Raw genomic sequence first — 19,161 nt, 5'->3', positions numbered from 1 at the left:
GCATTTGCAAATAATTCTGTGCGACATTTTCACTTATACTGTGCTTGACTTGGCGGCATTTTCACATTTTTCAATAGTTTTCATAAAATTTATAAAAACGCTCCTGCATAGTCACATTATAAACGCACTTGCAAAAATTTTTGTACTGGGTTGTCACTTAGACTGCGCTCAGCAGAGGTAGTTTTTCACATTTTTTTAAATTTTTTTAAACTAGTAATTACATTTTTATAATTTATATAAAATTGGAAAAGTGGTCTAGTATAGAAACAGTCTAAACGCACTTGCAAATATATTTGCACCAGGTTTTCACTTAGACTGTGCTTAGTCTTCGTAGTTTTTGCATTTTTAGCCCGAAACTACATTTTTACAATGTATTTTTTTTAGAATTGAAATTAATATCCAAATTTAGATTTTCAAAGAAAAATATTTTTGTATTTCTCCTTAATTTTGATTGCTCGTCAGTAGAGTCCCTTTTTTTCCTTAACTTCTATTGCTTGTCAGTAGAGTTCAGTTCAGTTTTTTGTTTCTGCTTGTACATTAGTAGAGTCATTTTTTATCTTCTACATTTATAATTTATTTGCTCGTCAGTAGAGTCCTTTTTTGTAGATTTGTAGATTAAGTTTGCTCGTCAGTAGAGTCCCTTTTTTAATTCTAGATTAGTTTGCTCATCAGTAGAGCCCTTTTTTAATTCTAGATTAGTTTGCTCATCAGTAGAGTCGTTTTTTAACTTCCCGTAGGGTAAGTTATTGTAATGGGCCGAAAATCGGAATTGAAATTTTTTGCATTTCTCGACGTTTTGAAGGTTTCTGAACATTTTGGCATACTTCAGAAAAAATGGATGTGTGTGTGTGTGTATGTATGTATGGCTACAAATTTCCAGTCACGTTTTCGGGCGCACGGATCAACCGATTTGAATGGTTCAAAAAACATTTGATTCCTATTGATAAAGAGATGTGCTGTTTTTTTTAGCAATTGTGCTGTAGTTTTTAGCAAAGGCAGGTCCAGCAGTTACGGAGAAAAAGAGCAAAGAGTGCAGAAAATAGAAATCGAGTTTTTGAGTGAACGGAGCATCCGATTTGAATGATCTAAAAAACATTCAATTAGTAATGATTGGGAGAAGTGATTATTAGTTGTTGGCAAAGACAGGCCCAGCCATTTCGAAGTTACGGAGCTAAATATGTAAAAAATGGCAGTTTTTGAGAGAACTAAGCGTCCAATTTAAATGATTCAAAGAACTTTCAGCTTGTTTTAACAAAATAATTGATTTTGAAAGAAAAAATTTGTTCCAACTTTTTTTTTTTTTTAGTTTTTTGTATATCGAAAATATTTCAGATTTTATTTTTAATTCTGACTATAGTTCTAATATACTTTAAACAAATAATTTCAACTCTGCAATTCAGTTTATATAATTCTTATAAATATTAGACAATGTTACAATATTTATAATAATCTATTTGAAAACATTCAGTATTCCTCGAACATTCCGTTACGGTACGGGAAGTTCCAGCAATTTGCCTTAAGGCACGATGCCATACGCCCCATTAGTTTATTTCTAGATCAGTTTGCTCGTCAGTAGAGTCCCTTTTTTAATACTAAAAATGCGGACATGAAAAACACAAACACACACACACATCCATTTAGTTTCTGATGTATGCCCTTTAAAAATGTTCAGAAACCTTTAAAACGTCGAGAAAATTTTCGATTTTCGGCCCATTACTATAACTACCATACGGAAAGTTAACAAAATCCTATATCCCTTATCTAGTTTAAATAAACCCTCTATCCTTTACCCCCAGGTATGACCTTCGATACGATCCCCCAAGCGTCACTGGAGGACATGATAGCCCCCCAAACCAACTCCGTGATGCTCCAAAGTTACGACGACACTGCCCTTTGCAGTGCGGCTTTCAAAGTAATGCGCTCGATGGTGAATTCGTGGCTCAGAGATGTCACAATACACAGGAACGTGTTCGCCGATTATCAAGTGATGCATTTCTATCGATGGATACAGTCTTCGAGGGCACTTTTGTACGATCCGGCCCTGCGAAGGGCCCTGAACAATCTGATGAAGAAGCTGTTCTTGCAACTGGTTGCGGAGTTTCAGCGACTCGGGGCCGATATTGTGTATGCTGATTTTAATAAGATTATTATATGCACAGGTAATAATAATAATAAACTAGTTGGTATTGGTATTTAGCCTTGAGGCAATTTACATGAACTTCCCGATATGTGTAAATAATCGACTTAATCAAAAAAAAAAAAATTAATTTATAAGTGATTAGAAGTATTCCGAGTGGATTTATTACACATGATTGAAAACGAACTTTGACTCCCTTTTTTTTATTTCTAGTTCAAGTTTGGTCGTCAGTAGAGTCCCTTTTTTAATACTAGATTCGTTTGCTCGTCAGTAGAGTCCCTTTTGTTAATTCTAGATTAAGTTTGCTCGTCAGTAGAGTCCCTTTTGTTAATTCTAGATTAAGTTTGCTCGTCAGTAGAGTCTCTTTTTTAGATTCTAGATTAGTGCGCTCGTCCGTAGAGTCCATTTTAATTCTAAATTAAATTTGCTTGTCAGTAGAGTCCCTTTTTTAACTCTAAATTAAATTTGCTCGTCAGTAGAGTACCTTTTTTAATTCTAAATTAGTGTGCTCGTCAGTAGAGTCTCTTTTTTAGATTCTAGATTAGTGCGCTCGTCCGTAGAGTCCATTTTAATTCTAAATTAAATTTGCTTGTCAGTAGAGTCCCTTTTTTAATTCTAAATTAAATTTGCTCGTCAGTAGAGTCCCTTTTTTAATTTCTAGATTAGTTTGCTCGTCAGTAGAGTCCATTTTTTAATACCAGATTAAGAACATCCCGTACCAAAAATTATTATTTTTTTAAAAACAATTAACATTTTTGAAAAAATTTTACTTCGAAAAAATTAGATTTTTGAGAAACTAAGAATTTGACAAAAAATTACTTTTTTTTTTAAAAAAAATGTTTTCTTCATTTTGACATATTTTGGAAATTCAGAACTTTTTTTCAAAGCAATCGTACTGCTTTAACTGCATTGAGACAAAATGTCAAAGCGCCTAAGCGCCGCGTCGCCGTCTAAAGAATAAACATTGGAACGGAACCCATAGAAATGCAAACAAAATTTATACTTATTGTTAAAATCTCTATAAAATATCTGATAATTTGATGTGCATATGTCTAATGATCATTTTTAACCGCCGAATGGCATTTCTTTTACTTTTTTCGGTAGATCTCCGAAACCGCTAGACCTGCCTTTATAAAAATTTGATCAGTTCTTTATCTTGTCAATACACAAGTCAAATGTTTTTTGAATTATTAAAATCGGACGCTCCGTTCTCTTAAAAACTGAGGTACCGTTTTTGGCACTTTTTGCCCCGTATCTTCGGAACGGCTAGACCTGCCTTCGCCAAAAACTAATCAGCACGTCTCCTTATCAATACGAATCGAATGTTTTTTGAATTATTCAAATCGGTTGATCCGTGTTCCCGAAATCGTCGACGAAAATTTGTATCCGCACACACACGCACACACACACACACATACACACACACACATACATCCATTTTTTCTAAGATATGCCAAAATATTCAGAAACCTCTGAAACGTAAAGATATATAAAAATTTTCATTTTCGATTTTTTTGCAATTACTATAACTTACCCTTTAAAGCAGTTCTACATTTAACATTGAATAGCAAAGGATAGAAAATTATTAAAAGGACTCTACTGACGAGCAAAAGGTTAAAAAATTATTAAAAGGGGACTCTATTGACAAGCAAATGAATAGAAAATTATTAAAAGGACTCTACTGATGAACAAAAGCCAAAATAAACAAAAAGGGACTCTACTGACGAGCAAAAGCTAAAATATACAAAAAGGGACTCTACTGACGAGCCAACTAATCTAGAATTAAAAAAGAAACTCTACTGACGAGCAAACTAATCTAGAATTTAAAAAAGGAACTCTACTGACGAGCAAACTAATCTAGTATTAAAAGAAGGACTCTACTGACGAGCAAACTTAATCTAGTATTAAAAAAGGGACTCTACCGACGAGCAAATTAATTTAGAATTAAAAAGGGGACTCTACTGACGAGCAAACTAATCTAGTATTAAAAAAGGGACTCTACTAACGAGCAAAAGTATAGAAAATTATTAAAAGAACTCTACTGACGGACAAAAGCTGATATATATATATATATATATATATATATATATATATATATAATAGAGTTCCATTTTTTGTATGTTTTCTATCTTTTTGCACGTTAAATTAACATTTAGCATCGCTCATATTATAAATGTGAATGCATTTTGGCGTGAAGAGTTTAAATTTAAAAAGCAGCAATTATTATTTTTAGGTAAACGGTAAATATTAGTATATTATATTAAAAAATTGTAGACTTAGGTACAGGACAACGTCTGTCGGGTCATCTACTATAATTAAAATAATTGACCACAAATCATATATTTCCTTTACCATACTTCTGCTTCCAGGTCATTTCTTTTACACCCGTTTAAGTTAAATAAACAATTAGTATAAAATCTTTCAGAGATAATTGTTATAAAATCTCTCACTAATGGTACATTAGTGGAATCATGTAAGAATTTTGTGCTAATATAATGCATTGAACTGTAATTGTGTGGTTGTTTGGATCACTTCTGAGATTATGGGAGGTTATTTGGTAGCTGGAGCTGAGCGGTTGATAAGATAAAAACACTGGTTCTTGGTTGATCTTGATATTTTATTGTTTACTATTTTTTTACAATTAAATAATTTGTTCGATAACCTCTTGGTTATCGATGATCAGAGACTACATTTTTTTAAGTATGTAAACAGTAAGCCTGACTTGACTCCTGATTTCTGACTTCTGATTTCTGACTGACTAACTAAATCTTAACTACTTCTTATATACTAAATAATTGTAAACAAAACGTGATTCCAAAATCTAACAGCAAGGCCGGAAGAACTTCGGATAACCTTCAAATAGCACGTAGTGCTTTAAGAAAAACAATAAATAATAAATTATATTTGTGATTACAGAATAGCATATTTATTGGATTCCTTGCTTTGGCCTATAACAAATCTTAATAAAATATTTTGTACTGATTGTAGTTTCTTAATATTATGTTTGTTATACACCTCAAGTATTAATATTTTTGATTCTCTAGAAATTGTTTACAATATACCTTACTTAGCAAAACGATGTTTACCGGGTCATCTACTATAATAATAATAATTCACCATAAATCAAAGATTTCTTTTTCCTTTTCCTTTCTTATTTAAAATTAACACCGTTGTTTTCTTATCTTTTATTAAGGTAAAAGAAAAGTCTCCGATGCCATCGGATACGTCGATTTCGTCGTCCAGAGCATCAGGAATAAAGAATTATTTCATAGTATAGATTTATCCTATCAGCAATGCTGGGATTTCCTTCTATGGATGGACGCTGCCAATTTTTCGGGGGTTCGAGGAAAATTACCAAGTGGTTTGGTGAATAATACAGAACTCGAAATGGGGACTGCTGAAAATGATGATGAGGATGATGAAGCGGTAAGATTAGAGTATTTGCTGGTGATTTTGAAGAGTTTTTAATACTAGATTAAGTTTGCTCGTCAGTAGAGTCCCTTTTTTAGTACTAGATTAAGTTTGCCCGTCAGTAGAGTCCCTTTTTTGATTCTAGTTCAAGTTTGCTCGTCAGTAGAGTCCCTTTTATTAATTCTAGATTAAATTTGCTCGTCGGTAGAGTTTCTTTTTTAATTCGAGATTAAGTTTGCTCGTCAGTAGAGTCCATTTTTTAATTCTAGATTACATTTGCTCGTCAGTAGAGTTTTTTTTTTTTTTTGTAGATTAATTATGCTCGTCAGTAGAGTCCCTTTTTAAATACTAGATTAGGTTTGCTCGTCAGTAGAGTCCCTTTTTCAATTCCAGATTAGTTTTGCTCCGTCAGTAGAGTCTCTTTTATTAATTCTAGATTAATTATGCTCGTCAGTAGATTTCCTTTTTCATTCTAGATTAAGTTTGCTCGTCAGTAGAGTCCCGTTTTCATTCTAGATTAGTTTGCTCGTCAGTAGAACCCCCTTTTTAATTCTAGATTAGTTTGCTCGTCAGTAGAGTCCCTTTTTTAATTCTAGATTAGTTTGCTCGACAGTAGAGTCCCTTTTTTATCTTCTAGATTTATAATTAATTTGCTCGTCAGTAGAGTCCTTTTTTATCTTCTAGATTTATATTTTATTTGCTCGTCAGTAGAATCTTTTTTTTATCTTCTAGATTTATAATTAATTTGCTCGTCAGTAGAGTCCTTTTTTATCTTCTAGATTTATATTTTATTTGCTCGTCAGTAGAATCCTTTTTTGTCTTCTAGATTTATATTTTATTTGCTCGTCAGTAGAGTCCTTTTTTTGTCTTCTAGATTTATAATTTATTTGCTTGCCAGTATGGTCCTTTTTTAAGTTCAAGATTTCTCAATTCAACTTGTTGGAGGTTGCAATAGAAGTTTCATGACTGTTTTAATCGACAAACGATATAAATATATATATATATATATATATATATATATATATATATATATATTATTTTAGAAATACGAACAAACAACACCTTTTTTTGCACTAATTTATTAAATAATAATTTTCACAAACGTTTCGAGACTAGGTTTGTCTCATCATCAGTGTGTTATAATTAAAATTTAAAATATGTAAACCTAAATTAGTATTATGTGTTATCCGTTACAAATCGTTCGATATAATGTTTTATATTTGGTTTATTTTACGTAGGATTAATATTGACGACACTATGTGTTATCATATTGATCGTTTATAAAATGTGATTGGTATTTTTGTATTTACAATTGAAAAGAAAGGTTTCAAGAATTATAATTTTGGCAAATTAGACTAGGGAGAAACAAAAGCGAGATCCGATCTGACTTGAATTTATTTTGTTTCCTCCGTGCTGTCACTATATGAGCCTATCTGTCCAGTAGATATATATATATACAAGTCAGACATTTAACACAACGTTCTCCAAATCGTTCTTTCTTAATAAAAACATTCATAATCATCACAAATCTTCACTCTCCCTTAAAAATTCTAACTAATCCTCTATCTTTTACCCTTTATCCCTTTTAGCAAGACCTAGACATGAACTGGAACATAGCAGAAGGCCTACCAGCCGACCTCAATTGTCGCGAGCACTTCGAAGCCCTAATGCTAAGATACATGGAAGAACTGGCGACTATCAACAGAGAACTACCGGACAACACGATACAAAGCAGTCACAATGTCAGTCTCGATGCCGCCATGAACGTTTCGAAAGCCGTCACCAATTTATCCTTCATGGCCCTTGGGGCTGTTCAGAAAATGCACAAATTGAGACTGAAGAAGGAAAAGATGACCTCGAATCCTGCTCTGGAGTACGCCAAGGCGGTTCATAAGGTGCTGTCGATTGATACGAGGACTGAGGAAGAGGTAAGGGGATGATAGAGGGTTGTGGGTATAAATATAAATATATAAATATAACTAGTGGTGTATGGCATCGTGCCTTAGAGCAAATTGCTGGTACTTCCCGTACCGTATTGAGATGTTAAAGAAATTTTAAACGTTTTCATATAGATTATTGTAAATACTGTTGTAACTTTCATTATTTTTGCTATCTTGTTATATCTGAGCAAATCAAATGTAAATTATAAATAAACAAATTTATCTCCAGAACATTAACAATCGTCATTTCATTTCGAATTCAATTTCAAAAGAAAAATAGTTGTCCAAATTTGCACAAAATTGAAAAAGTGCTCCCGTATAGTCACAGTCTAAACGCATTTGCAAATAATTATGTGCGACATTTTCACTTATACTGTGCTTAGCTTGGCAACATTTTCACATTTTTCAATAGTCTAGCCCAAAATTACATTTTTATGATTTATTTTCTTAGAATTGAAATTGATCCAAATTTAGATTTTCAAAGAAAAATATTTTTTGGATATTACATAAAAATTGAGAAATTTCTTCTCATTGTCACAATAAATTATAAATCTAGAAGACAAAATAAGGACTCTACTGACGAACAAATAAATTATAAATCTAGAAGACAAAATAAGGACTTTACTGACAAGCAAATAAATTATGAATCTGGAAGACAAAAAAGGACTCTACTGACGAGCAAATTAAAATGCCAATACAAAATAGAACTCTACTGACGATCAAATTTAAAATGTCCATAAAAAAGGGACTCTACTGACGACTAATTATACAAAAAGGGACTCTACTGACGAGCAAATTAAAATGTCAAAACAAAAGGGGACTCTACTGACAAGCTAATTTAAAATTCTAATACAAAAGGGACTTTGATGATTGATGAAAATTTTAATACAAAAAGGGGCTCTACTGACGAGCTAATAAAAATTTCAGTACAAAAAGAGACTCTACTGACCAGCAAAATAAAATTTTATTAGAAAAAGGACTCTACTGACGAACAAATTAAGTCACAGTTTAAACGCACTTGCAAATAATTCTGTGCGACATTTTCACTTATACTGTGCTTAGCTTGGCGGCATTTTCACATTTTTCAATAGTTTTCGTTTTCACAAAATTGGAAAAGTGTTCCAATACAGAAACAGTCTAAACGCACTTGAGTAAACATTTGTACCAGAGTGGCTTAGACTGTGCTTAGTCTGGGTAATTTTTTGAATTTTTGTATTTAGTATTTTTCATCATCAACTGTATTTCACCAGGCATGAAAATAAAAAGGACTCTACTGACAAGCAAACTATATTTTGCATTATATGAACTGACGAACAAACTGAAATACTCGTCTGCTCGTCAGTAGTCTTTTTTTAAATTCTATATTAGTTTGCTCGTCGGTAGAGTCCCTTTTTTAAATTCTAGATTAAGTTTGCTCGTCAGTAGAGTCCCTTTTTTAATTCTAGATTAGTTTGCTCGTTAGTAGAATCCTTTTTTTAATTTTAGATTACATTTGCTCGTCAGTAGAGTCCCTTTTTTAATTCTAAATTAAGTTTGCTCGTCAGTAGAGTCCTTTTTATCTCTTTGTATTTTTATTTGCTCGTCAGTAGAGTCCCTTTTTCTCTTTGTATTTTTATTTGCTCGTCAGTAGAGCCCCTTTTTTGTAATATTTTCATTATGCTTGTCAGTAGAGTTTCTTTTTCTTACAATATTTTTAATTTGCTCGTCAGTAGAGTCCCTTTTTCTTTCAAAACGTTTTAAGCAAAATTTTGCTTGTCAGTAGAGTCCCTTTTCCTGATATTTTTATTTGCTTGTCAGTAGAGTTCTTTTCCCCGTAATTACAAACAGAATGTTTTTTAGATCATTCAAATCCGATACTCAGTTCTCTCAAAAACTCGATTTTTATTTTCTGCGCTCTTTGCTCCGTATCTACGTAACGGCAGGACCTGCCTTTGCCAAAACTAATCAGCACATCTTTCTATCAATAGGAATAGAATTTTTTTCCTGCACATCCATTTAGTTTCTGAGGTATGCCAGTGAAAATGTTCCTTGTACCTTCAAAACATCGATAAATGCAAAAATTTTCATTTTCGATTTTCGGCCCATTACTATAACTACCCTACGGGAAGCTAAAAATATATATAAATATAAATATATTAGGGTTGTATGTTTTGGTTTGTTTTCAGGTTGAGACTCTACATCATAATATGTTGCGACTAATTGGTGTCGGCGATTTTAGTGATCGTGCCATTTGGACGAATCCTTGTGACTCCTTTGTACTTCGCGAGATCATTTGCAAGACTTGCAACCATTGTCGGGATGTCGATCTTTGCCGGGACAAACATCGGGCCATGAAGGACGACTTGTGAGTAACCATAAATAAAATATAAATTATCATAGACTACATTGGCTGCTAGTCCTCATATGTGTTCTTGTCTGAGCGAACGTTGCCGACGACAATCGCGGACTCTCCCGATTTAGCAAATGTCACACGTCTTCATTAATTAATTCATCGATGTTCTCTCGAAAAGTGCTGAATCAATTTAAACTAGTGGGGTGGGTGGCATCGTGCCTTAAGGCAAATTGCTGGAACTTCCCGTACCGTAACGAAATGTTGGAGGAATATTGAATGTTTTCAAATAGATTATTATAAATATTGTAACATTGTCTAATATTTATAAATATTATATAAACTGAATTGCAGAGTTGAAATTATTTGTAAAGTATATTAGAACTATAGTCAGAATTAAAAATAAAATCTGAAATATTTTCGATATACAAAAAAATTAAAAAAAAAAAAAAAGTTGGAACAAATTTTTTTTTCCAAAATCAATTATTTTGTTAAGACAAGCAGAAAGTTCTTTGAATCATTTAAATCGGACGCTTAGTTCTCTCAAAAACTGCCATTTTTTACATATTTAGCTCCGTATCTTCAAAATGGCTGGGCCTGCCTTTGCCAAAAACTAATAAACACTTCTCCCAATCATTACTAATTGAATGTTTTTTAGATGATTCAAATCGGATACTCCGTTCTCCAAAATTCGATTTCTATTTTCTGCACTCTTTGCTCCGTATCTCCGAAACGGCTGGACCTGCCTTTGCCAAAAACTAATCAGCTCTTTTCCCTATCAATAGGAATTGAATGCTTTTTGAACCATTCAAATCGGTTGATCCGTGCGCCCTAAAACGTGACTGGAAATTTGTATCCGTACATACATACACACACACACACACATACACACACACACACATCCATTTTTTCTGAGGTATGCCAAAACGTTCAGAAACCTTCAAAACGTCGAGAAATGTTAAAATTTTCAATTCCGATTTTCGGCCCATTACAATAACTTACCCTACGGGAAGTTAAAAATTCAAAAACAATTTTTATGTAACTCGATAAGGGACGTCCATTGATCACGTGATCGTTTAAGAATTTTTGGACTGTCCACAGTTTTTGAAGTAAAACTTCTCTAGGCGCGACTAGGGTGTAAATCCGTACAAATAAGATAAGAGTCGAGTGCCAATGATTCGTCATTCGCTCTTGACGATATCATTTCTATACGGGTCGATCAGTAGAGTCATTTCTAATTTTCAAGTTGTTTCTCAGAGACAGAGTAAGATATATGAGTACGATGTGACCACCAAATTTAAGCAATTACCTTTTTAAATGTAAATTTTTGATAAAAGGACAAGAGATACCAATTTTTTGTTGTTAATAAAAGTTATAGATAATTTAATTGGCTATAAATTTGCTGAATATTGCAAAATGGTGGGACATTTCGTTTTGAAGTTATGAATAATTAAATAAAAATCGAGCTGGTCCAAAAGTGTGAAGCAAGATATACTGATGCAACCTCCAAAATTTAACAACAACCTGTTTCATTGCAAATTTTGGGTAAAAGGATAAGAGATACAAAATTTTGTTGTTACTAAAAGTTATAGATAATTTAATTGGTTATAAATTTGTTAAATATTGCAAAACACTCGGACAATTAGGTTAGAAATTATAAATAAATAAATAAATAAATATCGAACCGGTCCAAAAGTATGAAGCTCATGATTTTGAGAACCAATTTATTTGTCAGCAGAGACCCTTCTTATCTTCTGAATTTATGAGATTAAAAATCAATTAGATCGTCAGTAGAGCCCCTTCTAAATTGTTTTTTAATTTGCTTGTCAGTAGAGTCCTTTTTTATTTTCAGGATTGTATTTCAGTTTGCTCGTTAGTAGAGTTCCTTTTATCCTCTAAGTTATTTTTTAATTTTCTCGTCAGTAGAGTCCTTTTTCGTGTCTTTTAAAACACAATTTGCTCGACAGTAGAGTCCTTTTTTCATCATAGGGTTGTACTTCAGTTTGCTCGTCGGTAGAGTCCTTTTTTATTTTTATATATTGCAATATACGTTTCCTCGCTTTTTCTTATTAGAGCAAAAGCTAGGAAATTATTTAAAAAAACTCTACTCTACTGGGATTAAGGGATTAAGGGACTCTACTGACGAGCAAACTAATCTAGAATTAAAAAAGGGACTCTACTGACGAGCAAACTAATCCAGAATTAAAAAAGGGACTCTACTGACGAGCAAACTAATCTAGAATTAAAAAGGGGACTGTACTGACGAGCTAAAGCTAAAATATACAAAAAGGGACTCTTCTGACGAGCAAACTAAACTAGAATTAAAAAAGGGACTCTACTGACGAGCAAAAAATAAAATATATAGAAAAGGTTATGGTATGGCCGTGTACTGAACGTAAGTTTATTGATTAGAAATTATTTCTATATTATTCGTAAATAAAAAGGGACTCTACTGACGACCAAACTTAAAATGAAAAAAGGAGGGAAACTCTACTGACGAGAAAAATAAAAATAAAATTCAAAGTGATGATAAAATTAAAATTAAAGGTAAAAGGGACTATACTGACGAGCATACTGTAAGGGACTCTACTGACGAGCATGTAAAAATAAAATTAAAAAGGGACTCTACTGACAAGCAATACCAGAAATAAAATCAAAAATGGACTTGTAGTCTATAAAATCTTTGAAGTTATGGTGATGGAGAATATTTTTTAGACAGGACAAATATTACAGCTGTTCAAAGAATGAGATTATATCGCCAGCGAAATAGTAAAAAAAATACAAACAGTAAATGAATGTATGTTAATTTTAATTACATGAAGTTCTTCAAACAAAATTATTACATGATGAGTGAAGTTGCGAATATCATACAATTTATTAATCAGCAATTATTTCATTTCTCTAACGAAGGTTCATTTCTAAACGCTAATTATAATGACAAACCGATCGTGTCGCATTTGAAGTACGACTTTAATTACATTATTGTTTTTAATATTATACATATTTTTAATGCTATTATAAATATATAATTTATAATTTATCATTATATAAATGTGTATAATGGTTGATGACACTAATAAATGTGTGCATCACAAGTGTTACCATATTACTAATAAACATTATTCAAAATTGTTATATGATGTATTTATTTTCACTTAAATGCCATCTTGTACAGTAGCAAAAAAGTTTTACTTCAATCGCTTGTTAACCTCACTCGCCTTAATTGACTTGCGGACTATCTAAATGTTAATGTTAAAAGCTAAAACTTTTAGAGAATTTCCTTTTATTAATTTGGAAACATTTGAACCCTTGGGAGCAAAGAAATTCGAAAACATCCATATTAAGGACCACCCATAAGTCTATTACGATACGAAAATTACGTACTGAAAATTTTCTGGAAATATTTTTTTTTGGCTAAACCATGTTTGTCAGGCCAGCTCTTATATATATATATATATATATATATATATATATATATATATATATATATATATATATATATATATATATATAATTTGATTTTTCACAACTAGCTTGTATGTAACATTATTTTTACAAATAGTGTTATCACAGATGGCGCAAGAATTTAATGTTAAGAAAAATATACGAAACTTTTTATTGAAAAATTGGATGTGTGTCTGTATTTATGTATGTATGTGTGGATACAATTTTTTGAAACCAATTTCTTTTTTATTTTATTTTATTATTTCTATTTCTTTTCCCAGGCCCGTCTGGTTATGCGCCAACTGCCTCGTGGCCTACACCACCGAGTACATCGAGATAAAACTCTTAGACATTTTCCAGAGGAAAATAATGTCCTACGCCCTACAAGATCTGATTTGTTCGAAATGTCGGGAAATCAAAAGGGAAAATTTGGCAAAACACTGTTCGTGTGCCGGAGAATTCCAAAGTCTTCTGTCGCGAAAGGATTTCGAAAATTGTATGAAGACTTTGAAGAAGATCGCTGTCGAGTATCAGATGGAATTATTGTTGGAGACTGTTGACAAATTTTAAAGGGAGTAAAATGAATTATGATTGTAAATGGATGTATTGTTATTTATTTGTATGATTAGATTAAAGTTTTTTTTTAAATACACGCGAGTTTTTTTTTCATCTTTCACGTTTATAATAATTTGCTCGTCAGTAGAGTCCCTTGTTAATATTTCAGTTTGCTCGTCAGTAGTGTCCCTTTTTTTAATTCTAAATTAAGTTTGCTCGTCAGTAGAGTCTCTTTTTTAATTCTAGATTAGTTTGCTCGTCAGTAGAGTCTCTTTTTTAATTCTAGATTAAGTTTGCTCATCAATAGAGTCCCTTTTTAAATTTTTTAGTTTAAAATTAAGTTTGCTCGTCAGTCTTTTTCAAATTTTTAGTTTAATATTAAATGTGCTCGTCAGTAGAGTCCCTTTTTTAATTCTAGATTACGTTTGATCGTCAGTAGGGTCTCTTTTTTAATTCTAGATTAAGTTTGCTCGTCAATAGAGTCCCTTTTTTAATTTTTTAGTTTAAAATTAAGTTTGCTCGTCAGTAGAGTTTCTTTTTCAAATTTTTAGTTTAATATTAAATTTGCTCGTCAGTAGAGTTCCTTTTTTACTTCTAGATTACGTTTGCTCATCAGTAGAGTCTTTCTAATTCTAGATTAAGTTTGCTCGTCAGTAGAGTCCCTTTTTTAATTCTAGATTTGTTTGCTCGTCAGTAGAGTACTTTTTTTATTTCCTTAAATTTACTATACTTTCTTCCCCATCTTCTAGGTTGATGAAATGATTTGCTCGTCAGTAGAGTCCTTTGTAAATTTTTTTTGGTTTAAAATTTAAATTGCTTGTCAGTAGAGTTCCTTTATTTTTTAACTTAAGTTAACTTTTAACACGTAGGGCAAGTTATAGTAAACGCAAAAAAATCGAAAATGAAAATTTATATATATCTTCATGTTTCAGAGGTTTCTGAATATTTTGGCATACCTTAGAAAAAATGGATGTATGTGTGTGTGTGTATGTGCGTGCATGTGTGTGTCTTCGGATACAAATTTTCGTCGACGATTTCGGCAACACGGATCAACCGATTTGAATAATTCAAAAAACAATCGATTCGTATTGATAAAGAGACGTGCGTCGCCGTCTAACGCGTAAACATTGGTACGGAACCCATAGGAATGTAAACAAAATTTATACTTATTGTTAAAATTTCTATAAAATATCTGATAATTTGATGTGCATATGTCTAATGATCATTTTTGACTGCCAAATGGCTCATTTTTTCCTCTGTATCTCCAAAGTCGTTCGACCTGCCTTTCCAAAAATCTGAACAGTTCTTCATTTAGTCAATATAAATAAAATGTTTTTTGAATTATTCAAATCGGACGCTCCGTTCTCTTAAAAACTGAGTTACCGTTTTCGGCACTTTTTGCCCCGTATCTTCGGAACGGCTAGACCTGCCTTTGTCAAAAACTAATCGGCACGTCTCCTTATCAGTGGGTATCGAATGTTTTTTGAATTATTGAAATCGGTTGACCCGTGTTCCCGAAATTGTAAACGAAAATTTGTATCCGCACACAAACACAATCATCCATTTTTTCTAAGGTATGCCAAAATGTTCAGAAACTTCTGAAAAGTAAAGATATGCAAAAATTTTCATTTTCGATTTTTTGCGACCAAATAACTAACAACCAATAATTACCAGACTACTTAACTAACAAATTACTAACCAAAACAAATAATTACCAAAATAACTAACAAATAAATAATTAACAACCATTAATAAAGAATTACCAGACTACACAAAACAAAGCAAGCCCGAAGTTACTATGGACGTTTCCTTTATGGTAAATTATTATTTACACCAAATTTTACTTCTTTGGTTGAAATAAAATCATATTGTATATGTGAAATAAATTCATTCAAATGTCAAACATATGGAAGAATTAAATCAATTTTTTTCTGTGAGGTGATATAAACATTGTAAAATATTATAGGCCTGCGAAAAGTGGTTTAATTATAAAAGTTTGGAATAAGGAGCCATGCTCTTAGGACATGCATTACATGAATACATATAATATATTCCATTCTGTATTCTGTACTGATTTATTTTCTCAAAAATTTCAATTTAAATAGTTATTGGTCTTTGTTATCTAATCAAAAATAATTTTTTTTACATATCTTTACGTTTCAGGGATTTCTGAACATTTTGCCCTCCCTTGGAAAAATTTAAAAAATGTCAAAAATCAATTTTTTTCAGAGTACTAAAAGAAAATTGAATCAGACACGATATAAATAGTCAAAAAGAACACTTTAAAATATTATAGGCCTACGGGATAAAAATGATGAACTACTAAAAATAATAAAAAATATAAATAAATGTAATGAATAAATTAAATAATTGATAAATCTGTCTAAGTGCCTACCTAGTAAAACTTAATGTCAACTTATTTACTTTTGTACTTGGCTACCTGTCCACCCTTATACATTACATTTTTACCTGAATATTTGTTTATCTTCCTATTTATCTATTAAATTAATTAAATAAATAAATTGTATAAAAATTGGGCCTTGTTATAATAATAACATTGTGGCTATAATAATAACATAATGGCTTGTAAAATAAATAAATAAATACATGTTATTTATAAAAGTACATTAAAGACATTCACCTTGTATGTCCTACTAAATCTTTTATTGCAAAGTAGCTAAATCTCAATTCTTATTGTTTTATTTACACATATCTGCAAGTTTATGCCACTTACAACTAATTTTTTTAAATACACTGGGGCCTCGCTTTACGGCCTAGATACGTTCCGCAAAACTTGGCCGTAAAGCGAAAAGCCGTATGACGAATCAATTATTCTAATACGTATTCATACAAATTCAATGGGATCGGTTCCAAATTTAATAAATATATAATATGGTTTATGCATTTATGGTTTATGCAAAATGCATTTTATTTTTTTATTTTGTTTAAATTATAAACATATTTAACAAGAACATAAATTTTACATAAAATAAAAAACTTCAAAAACATTCCATAATTTTTAAATAAAAATGAAACAACTAAAACCTACAGATCACTGTCACCATCATTTTGCGCTGGTGGTTTGAAAAATTTGTCTAAAGTTGTTTGTTTTGCCTTCTTGTCTATTTCTTCCTCTAATGATCTATAACAGCTAATGGCTGAGTTAATTCCTCTAGACACATTAGCGTTATGTTCAACGTCCGGATCGTTTTCAAGGAGGATGTTTATTCCTTGTTCAAAATATGAAAAAGCGCTCGACATGATTTTTGATGTTAGCTGTTTGGATACAACAGATTCCGTATCTTCATCATATGCCGGCACTGCTTGCAACTGAATGAGTTCCTCATATGAAAGGGGTTCCCTATCAGCTGTAAGTAGATCCAGTACAACAGATTCGTTTAAATCTTCAAAACCGAGATAATGTGCTAAATCCAAAATGTTTTGTCTAACTTCAGGAAGGATATTAACTTCTGCATCGGTATTTTTTATACATTCTGGCCATATTTTTTTTTCCAAACATGGTTCATTGTTGTCGATTTCAATTTCTTCCAGGATTCACTAATGTTCTCAACAGCATCCTTTATATTATAGTTTTTCCAAAACGTTTGAAACTTTGAAACGTAAAGATATATAAAAATTTTCATTTACGATTTTTTTGCGATTACTGTAACTTGCCCTACGCGAAGTTAAAAAAGCCGTTATAGCAAAACATTTTAGGCCGTATATCGAAAACGTTCCTTAATTAAAGAGGGCCGTTATAGCGAAAGGCCGTATAAAGAGCGGCCGTATAGCGAGGCCTGGGTGTATTTAAATGTTATCTGCTCTGAAGTTGGTCAGGTCACAACCAGTCAGGTTTTATTATCATCTGTGGTAATCCAAAATGTGTTTTTGTACAGGTTAAAGGTCAGAGGTATTATTTAGTTTAGTTGTTTTTGTGTAATTGTAAGAAAGTGTTCAATTGTTAAAAGAAGGTGCTTAGTGCAAAATTAAAGGATATAAGTAATTGGTAAGTGTTAAATATATACTTAATATATATATATATATATATACGATTATATATATATATATATATATATATATATATATATATAAGTAAGTTCTAATGGGACAATACATGAAAGAATAAAAAGCAAATACAAATTAATTTTTAATTTAGATATGCCTTGGATATTGCAAAGTACACAAGTTGTGGCAGAAATTACTTAACTTTACTCACATTTTTGTCAAATAAAACTATCATTTTCATTTTTACATCATACAAAAAATGATAAAAAAATTCATGGTGTTGACAAGTTAGTTGTATAAATGTTAGTGCTAATTTCTAGTCTTGTGTACACATCTTTAGATGTAACCTACCAATGTTAATATTCACTGATGATGACATTAAATTGAATGTCAAAACGTTTGGAATTAAAGATTAATTTATTAATCTTTGCTTTTTATTCTTTGATGTATCGCCCCACAAGAACTTACTCATATATCTCAACATCAAAATTAACTACTAAATCATATATATATATATATATATATATATATATATATATATAAATATATATATATAAATATATATTCAATAGATAAGTCCTGGATTTTTTCAATATATTGATTGTTTCTTTTCCGAACAGTAAATCCAATAATAAAAAACAATTTGTTTGAAGATGTTTAATACGACGTTTCGGAACTAGGTACGTTCCATCATCAGGTTTATTCTGTAATAATTTATATATCGATATTACTAATATATTTTGTTAAAAACACTCGTTTCTTCGAGAATATTTGTAAATGTTTTTGACTTCGCAAGACTTTGATATATATATATATATATATATATATATATATATATATATATATATATATGCTGAAAAGTAACTCATAAATTCATTTTTTGATCAAATCTTTTTTAGTGAAAAAGTGCTAATGTATTTTCAACCATACAGGTAATTAATTCAATTTTGTCATTAACTTTTTCTTAAAACTTTTCAAACCCTTCAAATTTTTTTATATACACATATATGTAATTTTTATAACAAAACCACTTTTCATAGGCCTATAATATTTTACTTTGTTCATTACTACCAATAATTCTATTTCAGTGCATTTGTTTTTGAAAAATATGAAAAAAAAATTATTTAATTCAAATAGCTCTATTTTTTCTTGAACTAAACTAAATTATAATCTTACTCATAAATAATGTTTTTTTCATACATTTTTTTAATAACACTTTAAAATAGTGCTTCAAAAGTACCTTGAGTAGTATTTTCGCTTCAACCCTATATTTTTTTTATTAAAATCTAATTTAGATTTGTTTAAGCTGCAACAAAATAAGAATTTCTATTTACTTCTAT

At 31.0% G+C, this 19,161-nt stretch overlaps 1 protein-coding gene across 1 annotated transcript in view; it reads left to right on the top strand.

The window, feature by feature from the left end:
* LOC113384653 (DNA polymerase epsilon catalytic subunit A) overlaps positions 1-13,831 on the top strand; it is a 54,588-nt gene extending 40,757 nt beyond the window's left edge. Inside the window, 5 exon segments of the mRNA XM_026622403.1 lie at positions 1,797-2,159; positions 5,331-5,563; positions 7,138-7,476; positions 9,654-9,832; positions 13,543-13,831. Coding sequence (XP_026478188.1) covers positions 1,797-2,159; positions 5,331-5,563; positions 7,138-7,476; positions 9,654-9,832; positions 13,543-13,831 — 1,403 coding nt within the window.
* Positions 13,832-19,161: the final 5,330 nt, after the last annotated feature.

Source organism: Ctenocephalides felis, unplaced genomic scaffold (assembly GCF_003426905.1).
Source record: "Ctenocephalides felis isolate EL2017-DRISC unplaced genomic scaffold, ASM342690v1 CF-g0.4_SCAFFOLD_03571, whole genome shotgun sequence".
Lineage (NCBI taxonomy): Eukaryota > Metazoa > Arthropoda > Insecta > Siphonaptera > Pulicidae > Ctenocephalides > Ctenocephalides felis.
The sequence above is the reverse complement of the archived record's forward strand: the minus strand, read 5'-3'. Positions and strand labels throughout refer to the sequence as shown.